Here is a 23,006-nt window from a genome sequence, read left to right as displayed (position 1 = left end):
CAAAAAAAAAAAAAAGAAAGAAAGAAAGAAAAGACACGGAATTAAGATACAACACACACGTGTAAAAACCCCAGCCAGGAGTCAAATTTCAATTAACGTGGGTCTATAAAGTCTTTGTATGTACTTAATCTGAAGTCAATCCCCGCCACCCAACCCCCCAGGGCCCACACACACACAACAACATGTTCTTTCCTTGCTTTCTTCACCCTTTGACAATTCATCTCTACCGACGGCGTCGTTGCTGCTGGTCATGTCTATATAAATCCCCACCCAGTCCAACGCTCCGAGGATCAGAAAGAGCTCAGATCTGTTCACTTCTCATTTCTCTCCCTACCATCCCAACCCTTTTTTATTTTCCTGGGAAGCAAACAGATCGAGTTTCACTCACTGCATCTAGAAGCTACTAAATATGCCGATGAAGGGAATGAGGAGCCTCTGCTTTCACTCCAAAACTTCTTCCTACTCCTTCTCTCCCAACTCTTCACCTTCATCGAGACCCTCCGATTCAACCCGCCCTATTCCTCGCTCCTCAAGCTTCTCCTTAGATTCCGCCATGATCGACCAGTCCATTGAAGCCGCCGCCGCCTTGATCACCAAATGGAATCCGGACAGCTCCTCTTACGCCAATGTTACATCTCTCTTCTACGAGAGCAAGGCGGAGGCCATGCAGTTTATCCACCGCGTTAACAATCTCCAGAAAGCCATGCACGCCTTGGTCTCCGACAATTCTTCTTCCTCCGACAAGCTCGTGCAAGCTCACAAGCTAATGCAGATTGCCATGAAGAGACTCCAGAAGGAGTTCTATCAGATCCTTTCCATGAACCGGGCTCACCTTGATCCAGAATCCGTGTCCGCCAGATCCTCACGCGCCTCCACGAGATCAAGCATCTCCGATTATGAAGAAGACGACGACGACGACGTGCGCCCTGCAGGGGCTTCCATCGAGGAAGTTGAGGAGGTTTCTTCCATTGCCATGGCGGACTTGAGGTCCATAGCCGAGTGCATGATCTCCTCCGGTTATGCCAAAGAGTGCGTCAGTATTTACAAAATCATCAGAAAATCTATAGTGGATGAAGGCATTTACCGTCTTGGCGTCGAGAAACTGAGCTCCTCGCTAATCAACAAGATGGATTGGGAAGTGCTCGAGTTGAAAATCAAGAACTGGTTGGACGCAGTCAAAATATCCATGAGGACGCTCTTCACTGGTGAGAGAATACTATGCGACCACGTCTTCTCCTCCTCGGACTCCATCAGAGAATCGTGCTTCACCGAGATTTCCAAACAAGGAGCTACTATTCTGTTCAGTTTCCCCGAAGTCGTCGCCAAAAGCAAGAAATCTCCCGAGAAAATTTTTCAGGTGCTCGACATGTACACCGCGATCTCTGAAAACTGGCCCGAGATTGAGTCTATATTCTCTTTCGACTCAACTGCTAGCGTCCTATCTCAAGCCATCACCTCACTTATCCGTCTCGGCGAGTCGGTGCGCTCAATGCTATCGGACTTCGAATCAGCGATCCAAAAGGACTCGTCCAAATCGCTGGTCCACGACGGCGGAGTTCACCCTGTGACGCTGCAGGCGATGAATTACCTCTCACTCCTTGCTGATTACAGTAACATCCTAGGCGACATTTTTACCGACTGGCCTCATCCTGCGAAATCCTCATTACCGGAATCTTACTTCGACAGTCCACAATTCGACGAATCTCCGACAACGGCAATCTCCATGCGTATAGCTTGGCTGATCCTCGTACTTCTGTGTAAGCTCGACGGCAGAGCCAAGCATTACAAAGACGTTTCTCTCTCATACCTATTCCTAGCCAACAATATCCAACATGTCGTCTCCACCGTACGTACGTCGAACTTGCAGTACCTTCTTGGCGAGGATTGGATCTCAAAGCACGAAACCAAAGTACGACAGTTCGCTGCAAAATACGAGCGGCTTGCCTGGGGCAAGGTGATCGCGTCACTGCCGGAGAACCCAACCGCCAAGATTTCCTCTGCGGAAGCAAAGGAGATTTTCAGGAAATTCAATTCAAGCTTCGAAGAAGCGTATCTGAAACAGGGTATGCTCGTTGTATCGGACCCGAACCTCCGAGATGAAATGAAGGTGTCCATTGCGACAAAGCTCGAACCAGTTTATCAAAAATTTTATGACAAGTATCGGCCAATATCCGAAAGAGGAGAGAGGAACGCGAGGTTATATGTCAAATTTTCTCCTGAAGATGTGGGCAATTACTTATCTGACTTGCTCTTTGGAACGATTAAGTCGATTGACTGGGGAAGTAGCCCGTCGTCTTCGTCGTCCTCATCTCATCGGCGGCGTGACCAATCTAGACGGTGAAAATTTATACGGCTATTGTTTTTGGGTCTTGACCGGTTTATTCTCGATTATTTGGAGATGTATATAATAGAATAATTAAGACTCCTTACTAATTTTGATAAAAAAGTGAAATCTATTGTTAACGTTGTGTTTTGTATGCTTTTGAGACCGGCTCCTCGGTGGCTTGGGCCTTCATTGTTACCTGTACACGCAAAGTCACTCCGAGGTCCAGCGGCCAGGTGGCAGCTGGATGGAGTTTCTGATGCTTAAGTTAGTAGGAGAAAAATGGGAGACTCTAAAACTAGGTTCAAAGTTCTCGTGCTGTGTCAATATAGATACAACTGGCTACAATCTATTTTGATACAAAATTGAGTAACCACAAGAAAACCATATCATTACAGCATAACTAAGCATTATATGCTGGATTAGAAACATTAGATGGCAAGGTAAGACTTCCATCAAAGAAACTAAGCTTGTTCTTGGATCATAAAGCAATTTGCATTGATCGAGACCAAGCATGGTAATTATCTCTAGTTAATGGCTGCGTAACCAGCACAATGCGAGGATTATCGGCATTATTGAGATGATAAAGACTTGATGAATTATCTGCATGATTGACAGAGGATGTAGAGGAAGTAGACTCCATTACTGATAATCAGATTGCTCTTATACCATGTGGAAAGATGATAGTTCCAAACTATAAAACAAAAAACCTAAAGAGCTTAGCAAGCAAAGGAAAGTAATTGAGAGGAAAATTCTCTAAGCGTTGATTGAAAAATGAATATTAGAAATGTACAAGACTAACCTTTGTCCTTTATATACAAAGAGTACTAATTACACGTGTTACGTAATAAATGAGATCCTAGCTAACTTGCTAATTCATATATACATAACTCAACATTGAATCCAATGTCTTGACCATTGGCTTCTTGCGAGAAAGAAACTTTTGAGACACACATCTCATTGTAGGTCAAGACTTTGGTTTTGTGCATAAGCATGCAAATGCTATGGAGGCAACAAGGAGAATATCCTCTACAACTAGACAATCTAGAGGTGGCATACGTTGGTCTAACATGTCATTTAACATCACTGCACGAGAAGATGATGATGATAATAGAGTCAAGATTTCACCTGGAATGTCTTCCCATTAAAATTTCTAACGCAATAACTCCAAAACTATAAACATCGCATTTTTCGGTCACTGCAAAGGTATAGGCCAACTTTGTGTGGGAAGAAAAGAAAATAAAAATAATTAGAAATGTGATACTTTTTCTTCTCTTCTATATATAAAATCTTGTAGAAGGTGATTGTTCGCTACCTTACATGATTCAAATAGCAAAAGTATTAACTTTTAGATTGCTAGGTGGGAGCGAAAAATATCATGAATAAAAATGAATGGATTATATCATTAAAAGAATATATAATTTACTAAGGAAATATAACAGTAAGTGTCTACAACCAAGGTTTGATTGGAGTAATCATGATAAGGAGCTTAGCTGTATCAAAGTCAGATACAAAAGCCTATAATTCAAAAGAGGAGAGAGGAATGCGAGGTTATATGTCAGATTTGTTCCTGAAGATGTGGGCAACTACTTATCTGGCTTATTCTTGGGAACGATTGAGTCAATTGACTGGGGAAGTAGCCCGCCGTCTTCGTCTCATCGGCGGCGTGACCGATCTAGATGGTGAAAATTTATGCGGTTATTGTTTTTGGGTCTTGACCAGTTTATTCCCCATTATTTTGAGATGTATATAATAGAATAATTAAGACTCCTTACTAATTTTGATAAAAATGTGAAATCTATTGTTAACATCGTGTTTCATATACTTTTGAAATAGATTCCTTGGGGGTTTAGGCCTTCCTTATTAACTGCACACGCAAAGTCACTCCGAACTCTAGCGACCGAGTGGCAGCTGGATGGAGCTTCCGATGCTTAAGTCAGTAGGAAAAAAATGGGAGACTCTAAAACTAGGTTATTTTTTTAGTTACCTCTACTCGACGTTTGGGGGGTGGCCTTTTATACCTACCCCTGGAGTTGGAGACCCATGCTTTGCCCTAGTAGCCTAGGGGTGCCTCTTGCCAAAACTCATTTAATGTGGCATGGTCTCCCGGTAGGGGAGGGGGGGTGGGTTGCCAAGTTGTAGAGTCCCATCAAGGTGGCGTACTGCTCCATCTCTAGTAAGGGAGACTAGGTGCTCTCTGAGCCATGGCCCACCCTGCGTATCGGCTTGATCTGCATTCTCCTGAGGTTGGAAATCCTATAGATAGGATGTCATGAGTCAAATGGGCCTCGGCTTGGCTTTTGGGCTAGACACCGCATCCACTTGGGTTGGGATTATACTTTTGGAAAAAATCCTCCCATCATCTATAATTAAAAAAATTATTAAGTTTACATAAATTTTAAATTTACTCAATACTTTAAAAAAAGAATGTAAAGATACTTACACGATCTCCTATCAATTCATCATTCATTCTTTCTTTACGTGTATAATTGTACCATGCTTAGTTTTAAACACTAATTATATAGTTATACAACATATATATCTTCTATTTATTATTAAGAAAAATGTTTGGGTGCCCTTCAAATATGTTTCTAATGTATTTTATTTATTTCTTCTTTTTATTTTTAAAATTTTTAAAAATTACAATTAATGAATTTGTATGTGTATTTTGTTTAACATTAATAAATAAATAAATAAATAATCCTATTATTTAGGAAGCATATTTAAAAGAACCTAGCATCATCCTATTATTAATCATCTCAAATTGTACTTGTACTTGTACACACACCACACTTATTTATTTGTTATTGAAAATTTTATTTATTTTATTATTTTTAAATTAATTGAGTTCTTTTACTCATTATCTATACAACACATATTTAGTAAGATAAAAAAATAAAACATAACAAATTATATATTGTATATGGTGTGTGAAAATAATAAACAGAATTTTTTAGAAATTAGACTGACAACCAAGTATAAGTTGAATAGTTGACGTCATGGAAACATAATTCGCAGCTAATTAGACCAATGAATTAAATATTTTATAATTAAAATAGTCATTATTTAGGAGGGTCATACACTGCGTACATTATTGATCGGGAATAGTAATATAACGGTTCAAAGTCTTTGGAAGGTTCTGAGTAGACATATAACTAGCGGACAAGATCCATGCACGCGGTTAATAATGATCTGCTTTCTTAGACCGTTTACAGATTTTGTTATTGAATAATTCTAAGTACATATTCAGTATGTTTTGAGTCATTTGAAAACAACTAGAATACAGTTAAAAGAGAATACAGATTTTTCTAGTGAATGAGCCTTATTTTAAAAAGCTTTGAATGGGACATGTACGCCTGAACTTATATTTATTAGTATTACTTAATAAGAAATGACTGTAGATTTCAATTAAGCTTACTAATAACAAGAAATCACCGATTGCATTTTACAATTTACTCACACTTTAAGGTATTTGATAAAACAAACACATGAGTTGTCAATTCACTTAAAATCAATTAGTAGTAAAAATAAAAAATTAAAAAGAAAAGAAAAGAAAAAAAGATAATAATATCCTTAAACTTCTTTTATTACTGCTTTATTTAGGGTGTAGATCGGTTCGGTCCGATCCGGTGATTTCCATTATTTTTTCTGTGATATCTTATATTTATGTGCATTTTTACTCAAAGATTATCTAAATTATTATAATAAGTGGTTCTCTTATTTTAAATTAAATGTATTTTTTGTTGTATTGTTTTATGATTTTTAAGTTGTGAGATTTAAATAATTTGTTTTCTTGATATTAATAATTACTTCGCATTTAAATTACTCTATAGTTTGAATTATTTTATTGTTGGGCTTTAACTATTTTATTTTATTAATATTGAGTTGTACTGTTTTTATTTGAATTTTTATTTATTTTATTGTGCTCTTTATTTTAAAATAGTTTATTGTTGAATTCTAATATTTTATTTTATAAAGTCACTGTATTTAAATTATTTCATTTAATTCATCATTTTAAATTTTATTTTCGTTGGATCAGTTTCAGACCCCAAGTTGAAAAGACTGGATCTCACTTTTTTCTCTTCTTTTTTCTTTTTCCTTTTTTCTTTTTCCTCCACTTTTTCTTTTCCCTTTTCCTTCTTTCTTTTTCTTTTTTTTTTTCTTCTTTCTTCCCTACTCTTCCTCCCTCCCATGCGCAACGTCCCATTCCCCTCTCTCCGCTTGTTTTCCTCGTCAGCCCCTAGCGCCGTCGTCGCGTCGGCGTGGCAGTCACCACCCCCACCGTTCGACTCCCCTCCAGCCAGTGAACACTCCCATCCATTTTCAAATCACCTAGTGCCACTGTTAGCCGCTGTGAACTTCTCCAAGCCGCATGACTTTTGAGCCGTTCTGCTGCCGTTGCTCCACCTCCAACCATCATTTCTTCACCACTTCATCACTGATCTCTTGCTGACCTAATCCATCCCTTTCTAGCTCCGATCCATCCCCGGAGCAACCACCAAAAGCTCAACTCCATTTTAGTCATTTTTCACTTCTACAGCCGTTTTCGCCACCACCCACAATCGACCACCACTTCCACTAGTTTCACAAACACCTCTAAGCTATTCCTTATCAATTTCAAGTCTTGGTTCTTCCTCATTTAAAAGTGGGTATTTTACAACCCATGGCCACAGTGCTTTTTGCACTGTTATGTTGCTTTTTCGCCACCTTTTGCAGCCTCTTAACCTTTCAAAAAATATTATATAACGCTGTAAATATTTTTTAAATTTCATTTAAGATTTAAATATTTTTACTTTAACAATAAATTGTAATTGGTTGGTTATGTCGGACTAAGCCCGAGGAGTCGGGGGTCGGATGGATTTGAGGACGGAGTAATTTATGTTTGGATGATTTGGATTGTTGGGTATTTTGTGTCATATCATTTGCATTGTATGGTGCATGCATATACATGTGTTGGAAATTGAAAACTGGATTTTCACGTGTAATAGATTTTTGGGTGCGTATGTATCATGACCCCAAGTCGAGATAGAGCATTATCTCGGTGGAGCTCTGGTCACTCGAGAGCAGAAAATACTAAGTGACATCCCTTGGGTTGTCGTTGGGCGACAACAAGCTCGGGCAATACGATAATGCTATCATGCCAACTCTGTGGTTTCTTGGCTGGTGGGGACTAGAGGATGTTTGGTCATAGTACGCACTGGGCGCGGAGCTTTGTATCGCTCGTGTAGATGTCTCATGGGTAGTCGTTACTGGCGGTGTGGTATTGCAGCCAGATTGTGCGGATGATCCATAAGGAAGATCATGGTGCATACGTGGAAGTTAGGGGCCTCACATTTTCCAGATTAAAATTAAATGAATTATTAATGTGATTATGTAACCAACTCATTAAAAAAAGATTTATTATAATTATATTTATGATGATAGTTATTACTTACTAACTTAAACTTTACTCTTTAGTGTGCATAATTATTAATAATTCATACATTTTATATATGGTTAGTGAATATCAAATAAGTTCATTATACATAGATTATTTATGCTTGCTTGTAATTTAGGTATTTTAAAAAAAAAAACCTAATTATTTTAATTAAGTGTAAATAGTAGAGTATATATGAATGTCTAATGTATTAACTATTTACATATAATGACATAAATTATCCTATGATTTATAATTTATTATTAATTGATAGAATATATTATTTTATATTTTATATTTAGCTTATACAATTAATATATAAAAATAATATAATAAATTATTAAAAATATTTTTAAAAAATATAAATAGGGGTTTGGTCCAATTCGATCTGGTCCGATCCAAAATTTGTAGATCCTGGACCAGACTGAATTTCATTGATCCACATATTTTGGGACCGAGACTGCCGGTCGATTTTTTCAGTTCGGACCAAATTATTATTATTATTTTCTCAGCAAGTAAGATATTTTATAGATAAATTAACGGATGTAAGACACAAGTTCAACTGGATGGGAGTCCCCTACAGTCTTCTCGAATCCAACACACATTACAACACAAAAGAAGAAGAAAAAAATGGGTAATCAGAGTCAAAAGATTGGCTCCCACCCCATTCCCATAAAGGAAGACCTCTTGGTGATAGTTTTAAAATAGTCTGATGAACAGACTATCTTACTACCGCTAAAAGCCATAGTAAGGAGGGGTGTGCTGCAACGTGTTGGTCTAGACCGGCTGGAAGGAACGACCACAACCACTTTCACTTGATCTTTGGTTATGGAAAACGAGAACATAAGAAAGCATCGGAAAACTTAGACAAATCACCAGCGAGGGACCACCACTATTGGTGATGGAGCATGCAGTACACACGCTGCAACTAGAGAGGAGTGGAAGGTCAGAACAGGAAGATCCAATGCCGCAAAACCCAACCATGCCGCGCGTGGCGGTAGAAAACGTCCCCAGACGCGGCGGCGCGTGAAACTCATGCACGGCATAAACCGCGCATGAGACGAACACAACGCTTGAAATGACAAGACTTATTTTGTCAACTTGAAGATCGACGCCCAGGGAGGCTGATGGTAGGGCACGTGTTGGATTAAGATCACCAGAAAGCAGCAGATTGCCTAGTTTCAAAGTTAACGGTAAAAAACTAACGGAAAACTATAAAAACAAAAAAGGGGAAGAAAACAACCCTAAGTGGAGGCTAAGGCTGGCGAAGGAGGGAGGTTGGTGGAACCGAAGCTCCAGCCCACCTCCCTCTGGAGGAAACAGAGCAAGTCTCTAGCGATGAGTTTTTGTGTCTGGAGGAAACAGCGAGACTCGGACTAAATTATTTACGGCCATAGCTTTATTATCCATTTTTTTTTCTCTTTTTGCTATTTGAATCTGCATTAAAAATTTTAGAACATTAACATCTTGCATAATCTAGAAGAAAATAAATTCAATTAATCAATTTAATTATGTAATTTAATTAAAAATAAATTTAATTTTATAAAAAATATAGTCAAGTCTTTAATATCGTTCCACATCTATTTTAACAGCGGTCGGAGAGATCAATATCGTTGACACGCCAAACAAACATCAGGATAAAAATGAGAGATAATAAATATAGAATTAGGCAACTTAAACCACTAGCCCGCCACTTTCTGCAACTGGGCAACCACTGCAATTGAACTTTGCTCCAATAAAAAATAACAGCGACTCTCATATATTTAGGGGTGAGATTATGAGTTGAATTCCAAGGAATAAAAAATGGCAAACACCTTCTGATCCGCTGGTCGTGAAATGCTCAAGTATTTTGTTGCATTAATATAAACAGAGACTCCTGATGGTAACTTTCCAGTGTATGTCAAAAACTCCTGATGGGCCTGAACTACATCCACTCAGCCCACTTCTATGTATGAAAATTCAATGAGAGAGCCCAGCCCATAAAACCTATCTTATGCCTCATTTATAACGGTTGCTTGCTATATATCCATTTAATGTAAAATAATATGAGCTATTTTCATTATTGTGTTCTAAAAATGATTAAATTTATAAGTGAAAGCATCGTTGTGTACCTCCTCAACATCCAAATCTCCAATGTGATAACAAGTAGACCAAACCTAATACATGTACGTACCTCCTTTCCGCATCCATGGGTCCTTTACAAAGTATTTAAATTATTTTACAAGACTATATTTGGATGTTGAGCTGAACTAAGTTCTTTATAAATAGTAATAAATTGAATATGTTAAGTGAGTTATGTGAGACTCATCTAAAATGAGTTTAGATATGTTTAGATATTAATTTAAGTTTAGTACTATTTATTAAAAATTGAAAAAGGTTGTGGGTCTCACATATAAAGATATGTTGAGTTGAAAAAGATTATAAGTTCCACGTGTAAATAGGTTTTGAGTTGAGATGAGTTTAGTAATTTGAGAGTTCGATATTTAGATATTAGATTCAACTTAAAATTAAACTTAGCTGAGTTGATTTCAACAGAGTCTTGCAATAGAACGGAGACATAATGTAAACTGATTAAAATATTATATATTCAAAATTAAATGGGTAATATCCATTTCAAATTAAGGTTTGGATTCATAGATGAGATGACATGAGATGATTTTAGATGAAAGATGAAAGTTAAATAAAATATTGTTAAAATATTATTTTTTAACATTATTATTGTTTTGTGATTTGAAAAAATTAAATTGAGATTTGAAAAAGTTGAATTATTTATTATATTTTATATGAGAATTTGATAAAATTATAATGATGACGAGACGAGACGAGACGAGACGAGACGTTTTTTGGAAACTGGAATTTTCGGATTTGTCACTTTGCAAGTTTCTTTTTTACTCAAAGCACTAAGAACTTTTCTCCCCCTCGCTAGATATAAAAAGACTCAATTTCTTTGTTTTTCTTTCTCTAAAAAAAACCTTTTCCCTCTTCTTCTCTCAATAATTATATAATTAAAATAAATTTATTAAAAAATATTTATATGATGAAAAGATAGTTGAGCCGTTACTCAACACAAACTTGAATGGCCGGAACTCAATTGACATCCTTCGTTATTTTGATCAGAAAAGGTTGACTAATTGGTAACCCAAAACTGAATAACCCGACACAAACTGACACTCCTACAACTCAGTACAGACGATTTTTTTGGCATCAACATACCAATTTTCATCCAAATAAGTTCACCAAACAATCTTTTTAATCATAAACCCAACAACAACCACTTCATGATTGAGAACTACTCCCTGATTGGACGATATATGTTTCTTGGTTCCTCAATTGCCAAAGTGAAACTGAATCCAAGGGCTTGACCATTGGCTTTTTGCGAGAAAGAAACTTCTGCGACACACATTTCATTATAGGTCAAGACTTTGGTTTGGTGCATAGGCATGCAAATGCTATGGAAGCAACAAGGAGAATATCCTCTACAACTAGACAAACTGGAGGTGGCAGGCGTTGGTCGAATATGTCATTTAACATCACTGCACGAGAAGATGATGATGATAATAGAGTCAAGATTTCACTTGGATGTCTTCCCATTAAAATTTCTAACGCAACAACTCCAAAACTATAAACATCGCATTTTTCAGTCACTGCAAAGGTATAGGCCAACTCTGTGTGGGAAGAAAAGAAAATAAAAATAATTAGAAATGTGATACTTTTTCTTCTCTTCTTTATATAAAATCTTGTAGAAGGTGATTGTTCACTACCCAGCACTATTCAATTAGCAAGAGTATTAACTTTTGGATTGCTAGGTGGGAGCGAAAAATATCATGAATAAAAATGAAAGAATTATAGCATGAAAAGAATAATTCACCAGGGGCAATATAACCATAAGTGCCTGCAACCAAGGTTTGATTGGAGGAATCATGATCAAGGAGCTTAGTTGTGCCAAAGTCGGAGACAAAAGCCTGGAATTCAGAATTCAACAATATATTTTTGCTTGATATATCTCGATGAAGAATTGATGGGATGCATTCATGATGCAAGTAAGATAAGGCATGTGCAGTGCCTTTTATGATGTTCATTCTATTGCTCCAATCCAACTCCACAGCCTCTAAGTCGTTACTTAGGACGGAAAGTAGGCTACCCTTTTCTATGTACTTATAAATTAAAAATGTACATCTTTTATGCAAACAGAACCCTTGAAGTTTTACAATGTTTCGATGCCGAATCTCTAATAAAACCTTTACCTCATTCTTAAAACAATTATAAAAAGCTGGGTTCTCATCCTGTAACTTATGAAGTTTCTTCAAGGCAACAGTTCTGCCACCAGGTAATTCAGCTTTGTAAACACTACCATAAGCACCAATTCCAATACAATATTTGATGTCAAATTCCTCGGTTACTTTAATGATCGTTTCATATGCAATATGTCCATCATGATTCCATATTGAGAATAAGTTCCCATCCCTTGTTTCTGTAAACTTAGATTGACTTTTTTTAACCATGCATCGAGATAGGATAAAACCCCCAAGAGCTAAGAATCCAAGCAAAATGGCTATGGGAACAATGAATTTTATTTTGCTTACAAATGTAGAAGGATGGCAAGAAGGGAAACCCTTGAAGTTCCCACATAAATAATTGTTGCCGATCAGTGTGTCGAGCGGATGATACTGATCATAACTGTCAGGAATTTTTCCTTTCAATGAGTTGTATGACAAGTCAACTACTTTTATGTTAATGAGAGCAAGGGAAATGTTGCCTGTAAGTTTATTGTTGCTGAGATTCAAGACTGATAAGAAGCCTGCATATCCAAGTAGAACGGGTATCTCTCCACTGAAAAAGTTGTGACTAAGCTCAATGGTACTTAGCGAATGAAGGTCAGCCAAGTGATGGAGAACTTGTCCAGTTAAGTTGTTGTGGCTCAATAACAACTCCTGCAAATTAGAGCAACCAGCTAGAGTAGTAGGGATTGAACCAATGAGATTGTTAGAACTAAGATCCACATGCATCAGATTCTTCAAGTTTCCTATTCCTTTGGGAATGGAACCACTGATTTTATTCCAACCAAGGTCCAAGCGATTCAAGTTCTTCATGTTGCCTATTTCCGAGGGAATGGAACCATGGATTTTGTTAGAAGAAATGGTAAGCCTGTTTAATTTGGTGAGGCTTACAATTGAAAGAGGTATCTCACCTCTAAGATGATTGAAGGACAGGTCAAGGAAGGCGAGGTTTGATAGGGTACCTATGTCACTTGGGATGCTCCCTTGAAGTCCATTTCCATGAAGATCAATAAAGTATAAATTTGGGAAGGAAGAAAATTTGAGTTTCAACTTACCTTTCAAATAGCTATTGGCTAATATAATCTGTGCGATGCTTCCACTGTCAGTGCAAGAAATACCTTGCCACTCACAAGGACTTGAGTTATGGCTGCTATCGGTAGTTGACCACCACCCAGTCTCCTGCAGAGCTTTCATTTCTAGATCTAGAGCTGATGATTCAGATGCTGCCTCAAACACAACTACCGCAGTATCCAAATAAATTCCATAGAACAAGATGCAGGTAACCCATGCTACTGCAATGATGGAAATGGAGGCAGCAGATGCCATATTGGAGTGTATGATTGATGAGGCCAACGTCGAAGGGTTGAGTGCCCTGTTCATTTAGTCTGACATTTCAATCAGAAAGATGGAGGAAAGTGAGTCAATAAACAAGGATTGAATTCCAGCTGTAATCCTTTTTATATTTCTTTTGACTTTGAGTGAAAATAAATAATTGAAATAAAAAAAAAAAAAAAAAACGGAAGTAATTAGTCTTTTTCTAATCCAGAGGAGACACCGACCTTCCTGCAGCAATTTGCAGGGGACATTTAACCTCCAAGAAACATTTATGGGTTTTAGTTTATTGTTTATTATTTGATCAAGTAGAGGCAGGAGCTTAACAAAAGACTCAACCACATTCACGGGGTTGTTCTTGTTTGCAATTTCTATCACCATTATAATCTGATCATAAATGCTGATGCACGTGGTAAAAGCAACAAAACAATCGATCTCGTTCAGCAAGGGATAGCATAAACTTCATTTCACTAGAAATGGATAGGATTCTTGTCGGTTTGACGAATGCTTGCCCTGCTTTATGGAACTTCCTAAAAATCTGAACTGAATATGGCTTTCAAATAATCTCTTTTATGGAATTTGATGGATTCGATTGATCTAGTTTTTAATGTAATTGAACCTAAAATCTTTTATTTAGCTTCTTAAAGATTTAACTAAGTCTAATATCTGCGATCAGGCTGATCAATGCTTGGGAGAGGAGGTTAGCCTTAAATTCTTTCCCATTTCTTTTCATTTGTTTCAACTCCATCATATTGGAAGCCAAACCAAAATGTCAGTACATGAAACTTTCAAATATTGTTACAGATCTATAAGAGGCTACATACAATATTTTCAGGTACAAACAACACTTCAATGATGAAAATTTTTAACCCTTTTGATCAAATTGCTATTTCAACAGCTAATTTTCTTTTCAGTTTCAATGACATGGGCAAAGATAATAAGTTCAAAACAGGACCAAGCATACTGAAACATTTACTCACAAAAAAAATTAAGGAACAGCGAAATATAAGACCTGAAAAATACAAATAAGATTATATATAAATGATTACATTTCACCTAGAGGAAGGCACACACCATAGCAAACATCAACGTCAAGATTACAGATTATACATGTCGAATTAGGCTGCTGAGCTAGTAGCTACTAACCCATCACTCCATGCAACTAAGAATCCACCTTCTGATCTGCTGGTCGTGGAACATTCTGCCATCCAGTGCAATGTTGGAGAACGTGCTTAAGATCAGCGGTCGCAGGTTCCACTGTCCAAGTGGAGTAGTATTCACTTGGATGAAACATGCAATGGTCAGCACTCTCCGTCATCAACCCTGCTTGAGTTCCACTGATGAACAAGTCCCCTTCGGACCTTAGGCAGCCAGTCATTGCCTCCTCCTTGTCAGATGCCTACAGAGATGTCACAAATAACCTATTTCAATCTCAGTATGAAAATAACAGCTCCACCGTCAAGATTTTGATAAATACGTTGGTTATAGACAAATTCACACATTTCCAGTAAATTTAACATTTTAAGAAGATTGACTGAGGCCTAAGAAGTTGTTAAGCCTGCATAACGTATTAGACATAACTTGGACCACTCTTTCATGGCATCTAGCTGAGTGGCTTGACAAGCAAAAACTTTGTAATATGGACAGCACTTTAAAACTATGGATTATCAACAGTTAAAAGAGTATCAGATGATGTCGTGCTTCCTCCATTGTCTAGTCAAGCAGCATAAATGTTTTGCAGTATCTACACAGTATCATCTCTAATTGATAATGACAACTGTCCAGTCAATGAAAGCAGGGAATGGCCACCCCCAGTATGTCTGAAAATGTATTCCTATTGTTGATACAAATGATTTACGCGCTTGCAAAATTGACTACACAAGATCTCTGTCGTCTTTTATCATGGGAGCATGCCAAAATTACTTGTATGCTTAAAACTTGACTTCAACAGCAAAGGTATGAGCTGTAAGAGTGTCTTTAATATGCTTGGTTAAAGTCAGGCTTCGGGTTTCTCTTTCATAATGCTTGAAAGGAGTACTTACAGTCATACACTCATATAAATGAGAAAGTATTATGCTCAAATTTGAAACAAGTGCAGGAGTCTATCTATCATCTATTTCGTTCATATTTGGTGGCCTCTTCTCTCAGAGATATTTTCTTTCTATTGTTCTGTCCTACGGGCATCGAGGGCCTTCTCATTGGATCTATTGCTCTTTCCTGTATTATTTCCTTGTTTGAAGGATCGGGTGCTATATGGTTTCTAGAAACCTAGATTCTTAATCTCACTGATTAATACGAAGGGCTAAAGGGACTTTTGAACGATATCCATTTTCAGATGGAAAAGGAAACGAAAAAGAGGGCAAGGAAGCTTGTGTGATACTTCTATATGGTCATTCATGTAGGGACGAAGCCAAGCTTTCTTAACTTGCATAATTAGTCATTGTTCCTACAGCACATAAGAAAGGCTGTGAGTGAGAGATGAAAAAAACACTGAAAGTTAGAATAGATGAAAACATGCAGATGCATAGGAAATGGACATGAAATTCAAAATAGAAATGCCAGTGGCATGCATATCCATCTCTAATCTCAGTGCAAAAGTGTATCTAATTGGTGTGAAGTGTCTTAATTTATCATACATAGTTCCCAACTAAGGCCTTTTTGTTGCTTTTTTTTTTTCTTTTGTCTATTTCAAAAAAGTATGATCAAAGAGTTGAACTAACCAAAAATTCTAAATGATAAGCTGAATTCAGAAATGTACTAGGTTGAAAACAAAACAAAGACATATACCTTCTCTGTGAGATATTTAAATGCCACCTTCTTCTGCCCTGCTTCATATATATTGCATTGGGAATATATCTGGTACCAAAATATAGATCACAGGATCTTTAATCTCCCAGACGATGAAACATATTAAAACCTTCAATATTCAAACTAACAGATAAAATAATTTGCTATAAAATTGCACCTGTGATTCTACACTGGCACAAACAGCATAAATGCCCCAGTTCTTGGTATAATTGTTGTACAGATGCACTTTGGCAAATCGAACTCTAGGATGCCGCTGTCTGGTCCCATCAAAAAAGCAATGGTGGATGGTCACACGGATGGATCTGTCGTCAATATGAGAAGGGTCTGCCCCAATGAGCATTGTCTTGTTATGCTGTGAAAAGTGACACCTGAAGCCAATGTTTGAAAACATGTATTATTATTATTCATTTTACAACTTTTTTTTTTAACTTTGTTTTTGAAACAAGGAATTGATCGTACCTAGAAACAGTAATATCTGTGCTCTTTCGGGTGATGTCTATAAGTCCATCATCGTAGTCACGGAGGCTGCAGCGATCTATCCATATATGTTTTGAATTAGGCTTTATTTGAATACCATCAGCATCAGGACCCTTACCGCCTTCAAACTCCAGATTGCATATAATTACATGTTCACATTCCTTCAGCCTCAAACCCTTCCCTGTGAATTTAACCCTTTGGCCCCGGCCATCAATGGTCTTATAAGACGACACAGCCAAGTAAGAAGAGAGATGAATGGTGCCCGAAACTTCAAAGACAATCCATAGTGGCTCTTTGCTACGACATCCTTGGCGAAGTGATCCTGGTCCATCATCTACACAGATGGAAAAATATGTTAAATTAGCAGAACACATCAAACGAATATTATAGGGAAACTCTAGAAGAACCCTCATAGTGAAGACTTTAACAAGGCAATGACCAGTAAATTTTGCAAATTGTGAATAATCTGGTTGGGGAATACCAAATCGAATGTACCTCAATTTCACTTGCCGAATTCAACATTTGCTAAAAACAAAAAATGTGCAGACAACTAATCACAAGCATTGATGAGCGAAATCTCAAAATCACGCAATCAATTTGAAGAACCCGCAAACTTTTGATCTTCCCATTTTGCATCATCAGGAACGAACTACTTACAAATTAAACAAGCCAGAAGAAACTTAGATAAAGCACACAAGATTACTAAACCATAAAAAATATAAGAAGATCCTAATAACTGCGCAGCAGTTAAGCTTATCAAATCTAAAAACACCATCCATGTGCCAGAATCCGAATTTCATGCTAAAAATATAAAAAGGAAAGTAGGCATAACTGATAACATACACGATCAGACAAGTAAAGAGAGGGATGAAGATGACCTGCTAAGGTGGTAACGTGGTAAAGGCGACCGTGGAGCCCACCGATGGCGAGGCGACCAAAGCCCTCAGCTTGGCCGGCGAGGGCACGGAGGCTGGAATCGACGTGAGCGTAAGGCAAAGAGACCATGTTGTTGGCATGTGAAGTAGTGGACCTGGGGATTTGTGAAGAGTGATTGGACGGACTATATTTAAACCGAGGCGGAGCGTTGGAGCCGTAACGGTGTGAATGGGAATGGCCGTTGGCGTTCCCCATTAATTGCAGTCGTTTCTAGATTTAGTTGAAACTTGAAACTGAACCGAAAAAGATCTCTCTCTCTCTCTCCCCGCATTGTTGCAGTCTTGCATGATAACGACCGACACTTAAAGTGAGAGGTATTATTCGTTTGTTACCGACATGAACGTCGCATCAATTTTCAACTCAAACTATAAAATATGGAAAAAATAATTTTCAAATTGCACCGATTCAGATACTTATATGTAAAGTATTTATTTAATGAAATGATATAAATTAAAAATAAAATAATTTTTATAAAATAGAAATCTTTTTTTCTCTTAAAATTTTTTTATATTTTTTTTAAATAAAAAAATTATTGATGTGTGAATTGGTATACGAACTTATTTGTACTTAATAAAATTCATAAAATATAGAGCGGTGAGTGCATCGTTCAAACAGATTGATAAGATTTTTTTTTTCATATTTTTTAATAAATTTAAATATTTAAAAAAATAAAAAAATACATCAATACACTTAAAATTATTTCTTTAATTACTAAATAAAAAAAATTAAATAGTATACTTTAGGGGTACCACTCGTGAGGCACACAAGCATTTCTCTATAATATATAAGAATCCAAAGGCCATGTGTATGCTCCTGCCGTCTGCCGTCAAACACTTGGCTTCATCTTGAGTTGAGAATTAAAAGGTAAATAAAGAATATTACTATGTATTTATCTTTTTATCTATGGTATTGTTAAAAGAAAAATTATATTTAGGGACAATTGAAAGACACAAAAAAATAAAAAATCTTATGAGAATTATTTATTCTGCGTGATTGTTTTAGTGGTAAATTTAGAAAAATGATTAGACTACTCTTTTAAAATTAACCCAATACAAAAAGTTTGATAAATAATCTTTTATTTAACAAGGTTTGAATAATTAGTTTTAAATAATTATCAAAACATTTTAAATAGAATGTTGAATTATTATAATAAAACTATAAAAAGTCTTTTTTGAAATTCTCAGCTTTATGTCTGGTTTGGATGGCAAAATCCTCTCACTCGTCCCATCTCATCTTGTTTCGAACTTGTTCTACTGTCAACTGAAACCCTCTACCTACAACAAACAAAGATGGTAACTTGGTGTATCTAATGCACTTCTGATTCCTAGGTCAGTAATATGTTGAATAAGTTATCACCAAGATAGTGATCAAAATGAGTTGTTACCTGAACATGTTGCCTACTTCTTGTATATATAGGTGTAGGTAGTTAATGATAGATACTAATGATGATCATCCCCTTGGGTCTTATTTTCATGTTCTTTTGATGTGATGCTCATCTCAGAAATGTTGGATTCATCCCAACTTATTGGGTCAATTATCCATTCCAACTCATTTGGTGGTTATAAGATGGATCCGTATGGGTCTTAAGACTTCAACAACTTAATCCTCACTATTAGTTGGGTTGGGCCACCATATTAGGCTTGCTTGTTATCAAGGGCTACACGAGTCCCTTCAGTTACCCCATTAATTCCCTTTGCAAGGGCATGAGAGAATTAAATTGTTGACGATGCTATCCCGCTTGTCAATTGACCGACATCAAATGTGAGCTATAACGGCTAAATTTGGACAAACATGGCAATCATCTAATGGGAACTTGAAGGATGCCTTTTCTGCGTGGGAGTCTAGTGAACACCCCCCCCCCCCTTGGCGATTCATTTTCCCAAGCCTCGAAGATTTCAAACTTCAGTGACATTTTCGTGACATGCGTCCCTCTTTCTTAGCCAACCTCTCCTTTCTGTTATATCATTAGATCATGCAATGATGATGCTTTCAGTCCCCTATTGTTTTATTTACTTGAATGTGTAACCGTCGCTCCATTATTCCTTCACCGTCATCCTTCCGCTATCATTCATTTTTCCTTCTTCACATTTGCTTACTTTTCCTCTTGTATTTCTTCTTCTTCCCTTGTTAAAAAACCCTAGCCTTCTTTGACAATGGCCTAGGAAATCTCTTCACAACTTCCCACTCAAGACACCCCTTCATCAGCCTCAAGATCGTCCATTTAGAAGGATGTCCATTCAGAGGGATGTTCCTTACTTCGTCAGCCCTAGAATGCTTTGTTCTCACCACCAAGGATCTCACTAAGATGAGGAACTCTTACAAGATCCCTGACTTAGTGATTCTTGTACTCCCCTATCGGGGTGCCGTTGACGAAAAAGGCTTCGCTGAGAAGGTAGCCATGCTAGCTTGTAGTACTTTTGTGCATGGTTTAAGAACTTACTTTCAACCACCTCGTTCGTGATGTTCTTGACTTCTTAAATTTGGCACCTGCTCAACTTCACTCTCATGCTTGGAGAGTTCTTTTGTCTAGTTGTATCATTTGGTGAATGGGCTTGGAACCAGTTAGGGAAGAGTACCCCAATTTGACCACCCGAGAGTTCTTGACAATTTATTGGATCAGGGGCTCATTGGGCAACATTTGTAGTTTCTGCATGCACTATGGACACCTGGCGAGATTTGAGTCTTGCCACTCTAACGCCAAATAATGGCAAAAGAAATTCCTTTTCATTTAGGGTCAAAGCTGGCAATTTCCTAGTAGTGAAGCTCAAAGGAGCGAATTCCCTATTAGTTCCAATTGGCAAAAAGTACCTAATGAAAAAGTAGTGACCGTCACTTCATTGAGGCAAAAGCAAGCTCACGTTGACATGGTCCTCGCTTGGGTTCAGGAGAATGAGGACGCCATCATTATGGCTAAAATGGTGGCACCTCCTAGAAAGAGGCTCGCCCTTTCACAACCTAAGAAAACAAACAAACGCTCTTGCTTGGAGCCTACTACCACCCAAGGGGGGAAGATGCCCTTCGTCGTGGGGGTGTTAATATGCCCTAGCCACCCTTGACTCAAAGCTAAAGTGGCACCAAGGCTCCTACTAGTGCTAATGTGTCGCCTTCGTCAATGCCACTTCCTGTCTTTGGACCATCGTTGTCACATGGGACTTCTCCTGGCCTTAACAACCCTGACGAATTGATGGGCCAAGCGCTTAGCGACTTGGCCACCACTTTTGATTTAGATTTCCTTTCTCAGGAGTTTGGTGACTTGGCCCACTCGCCTTCTTTTGAGCTCCCTTAATCTCCCCAATTGGCTTCGAGGAAGGTGGGAAAGATGAAGAAACAGACATTTGTGCTGCCTTCTCGTTAGGCCTTGGCGCCTCGGCTCCCTCAGGTACCACCTCACTGACAACTAACGAGGATGAAGGCGAAGATCAGAGAGAGTTGGCTGACCCTAGCCCTCAGAAGTATCATGGTGAGGGAGAAAACACCCTGAGCTCCCTACCTACTATAGCCTCTAGAGGTCGCCCACTGAGTTGGACACGAGTGGGGAGTGGGTGTCTATCCCTTCTCCCTTCGACCAAACCATTAGGGGCGAAGGGGAATCTTCCCCTCATAAGGAAAGTTTTCTTTCTGAGGGTGAAGGGAAAGAGAAGAAGCCTATTCTCCAGTCTGAGATAGTGGAGCCTATTCATTCTGTTGAGGAGACTGGCTATTCCCCTAAGGGTGGGGTCTTATTCCCTTATGTCCCAACATGACCCTGCACCAGAGCCTCGAGTTGAGGGGCGCCTAGGTCCTTCTGCCCCTCTTAGGTGCTAGTTTGTCAAGGACACGATTTGCAAACTGTGAGGTTTTCTTTCTCCGATACCTTCCTGCCTCTCCCTTTCTCTCTTACTTTTTTTTTTCCCATGCATATGTACATTGATTGTTGCACGACGTAGATGACCTGGCTGCCTGGATCGTTGCGGGTCGAGATGAGCTTGAATAAGGGTTGCAATCAAGACATGTTGTCACATTCTAAGAAAAAAGAGAGTTTGAATGGTGGAAAGCAAAGAAGGTTGAACTAGAGACCCTCTTTGAGAAAGTAGATGGTTACGCTCACTCACTAGTGGGCGATGTGGAGATTTATCGAGATGAGGCATCTAACCTTCATAGCGAGCTCATGCGAGCAAGAGAGGTCAACATCCAGAACAACTTTGAGTTAAAGCTTCTTAGGGAAGAGATGGATTCTGCCCGGGCCCAGCTGTCTAGCCTCTATAAGGAATTAACTTCCTTCCAAAAGGAGCTGGTGGTTGCTAAGCAATGCTGTATCGGGCTTTTAGAGACCATAGTGAAAACTGAAAGAGCGTCAGTAGCATGCTTGACTCAAGCTTTTTGAAGCGCAGGGGACTTTGGAGGAGCTCTCCTAAAGGCATGCCGCCATGAAGAAGGACCGAGAGTGGGTGGATGCAAATCATAAGAAGTTGAACAACTCCCTGTTGTATGTCAGAAAAAAGGTAAAGAGACGGGACCAACAAATATTGGACCTAAAATCAACGTTGTCCTCCTCCAAGGAACAACTTGTGCATTTGTCTCCGCAGATTGTGGTGGCCAGGTCTGTCTGTGATCATGCCTTTGCCTATAGCTATAGGGCTAGCGAACCCTCATGTTGACCTAAAGAGTTGAGTCTTGATTCGTTCATGCCCGATCAGACTTCTCGCCAGTTCGTCAACACACTGGGGAACGACACAATGCCAAACGCTTTTCGAGCTACCCCGTCTAAAGATGCCAGATCCCCTGTTCCCCTATCCTTTTAGAAATTTTTGTATCTGTTATCTTTTGTACTGCATGGATTTTGCATTAGACAATGTAGGGATGCTTTTGTGATTTGCATTTGCGTTTATTTGTGTCATTGCTCAGATTTTTGGGTGTTTGTTGCACGATCTTTATATTTGCCCCTGTGAGGTTTGGATAGGGGTTGTGGGGTTTTGCGACTCGCGTGCCTTTTTCACTACGAGTATTTGGACTTGATGAGTGTACAAAACTACACTCTAATTGCCCTATTATTAGACTAAAATGCTAAAATGTGAATAGAAATCATAAAAATTAATGTGCATTCTTGAATTGAGTTTCTATTTACTTTGAAATACTCCTAAATAGATTTTTATGTTTTATTTCAGAGTTTATAAAAGAGTAAGTCAAAGCCCAGTAAAATTCAAATGAGGATTTTCATGGGATTTGAGAGCAATTTGGATCAAGAAAAAAAATCACAAAAGGAAACCGCAAGAAGTTCAAGTCTGAAATTCACTAGGAGATAGCCTGGACATACTTTAGTATTTTGATCGTAACTTTCTACTCACACATTGTATTGATGCGATTCTTGATGATTTGGAAAGCTATCTTAAATAGATATAAATTAGTCTCTAATAATAATTTCTAAATTCAAACTCCTGAAGTATGTATGTGGTTGCCA

General features: G+C 38.1%; 2 protein-coding genes across 7 annotated transcripts; one reads left to right on the top strand and one right to left on the bottom strand.

The window, feature by feature from the left end:
• The first annotated feature begins 220 nt into the window (after window positions 1-220).
• On the top strand, window positions 221-2,463 carry LOC122275240 (exocyst complex component EXO70H1-like). The gene has a single exon (XM_043084223.1). The coding sequence runs from the start codon at window positions 410-412 to the stop codon at window positions 2,339-2,341; it is 1,932 nt and encodes a 643-aa protein (XP_042940157.1). The 5' UTR covers window positions 221-409; the 3' UTR covers window positions 2,342-2,463.
• An 8,353-nt stretch (window positions 2,464-10,816) lies between these two features.
• Window positions 10,817-17,859, bottom strand: LOC122276596 (MDIS1-interacting receptor like kinase 2-like). 6 transcript variants are annotated; one of them, XM_043086441.1, is made up of 6 exons: window positions 17,512-17,859; window positions 16,616-16,967; window positions 16,314-16,524; window positions 16,136-16,204; window positions 14,495-14,747; window positions 13,264-13,401 (listed from the first exon to the last, which is right to left on the bottom strand). In XM_043086441.1, the coding sequence occupies exons 1-5, from the start codon at window positions 17,762-17,764 to the stop codon at window positions 14,511-14,513; spliced, it is 1,122 nt and encodes a 373-aa protein (XP_042942375.1). In that variant the 5' UTR covers window positions 17,765-17,859; the 3' UTR covers window positions 13,264-13,401; window positions 14,495-14,510. The 6 variants fall into 6 exon arrangements, 5 of the variants coding, with proteins under 5 accessions (XP_042942372.1, XP_042942373.1, XP_042942371.1 ...); XR_006228900.1 differs by lacking the exons at window positions 16,136-16,204; window positions 16,314-16,524; window positions 16,616-16,967; window positions 17,512-17,859 and adding exons at window positions 11,359-11,404; window positions 11,608-11,701; window positions 12,323-12,416 and having other exon boundaries at window positions 12,496-13,401; window positions 14,495-14,635; XM_043086440.1 differs by lacking the exon at window positions 13,264-13,401 and having other exon boundaries at window positions 14,202-14,747.
• Between the last annotated feature and the right edge of the window lie 5,147 nt (window positions 17,860-23,006).

This window comes from Carya illinoinensis, chromosome 9, assembly GCF_018687715.1.
Source record: "Carya illinoinensis cultivar Pawnee chromosome 9, C.illinoinensisPawnee_v1, whole genome shotgun sequence".
Lineage (NCBI taxonomy): Eukaryota > Viridiplantae > Streptophyta > Magnoliopsida > Fagales > Juglandaceae > Carya > Carya illinoinensis.
This window is presented reverse-complemented; position numbering and strand designations above follow the sequence as displayed.

Excerpts from the sequence above, each read along its gene's own strand:
- LOC122275240 (XM_043084223.1), top strand. The coding sequence starts at position 410 with ATGCCGATGAAGGGAATGAGGAGCCTCTGCTTTCACTCCAAAACTTCT.
- LOC122276596 (XM_043086437.1), bottom strand. The coding sequence starts at position 13,396 with ATGAACAGGGCACTCAACCCTTCGACGTTGGCCTCATCAATCATACAC. Across the intron at positions 11,405-11,607 it reads TTATGGTTATATTGCCCCTG|AGTTGGCCTATACCTTTGCA; the intron begins GTGAATTATTCT and ends CTTCCCACACAG.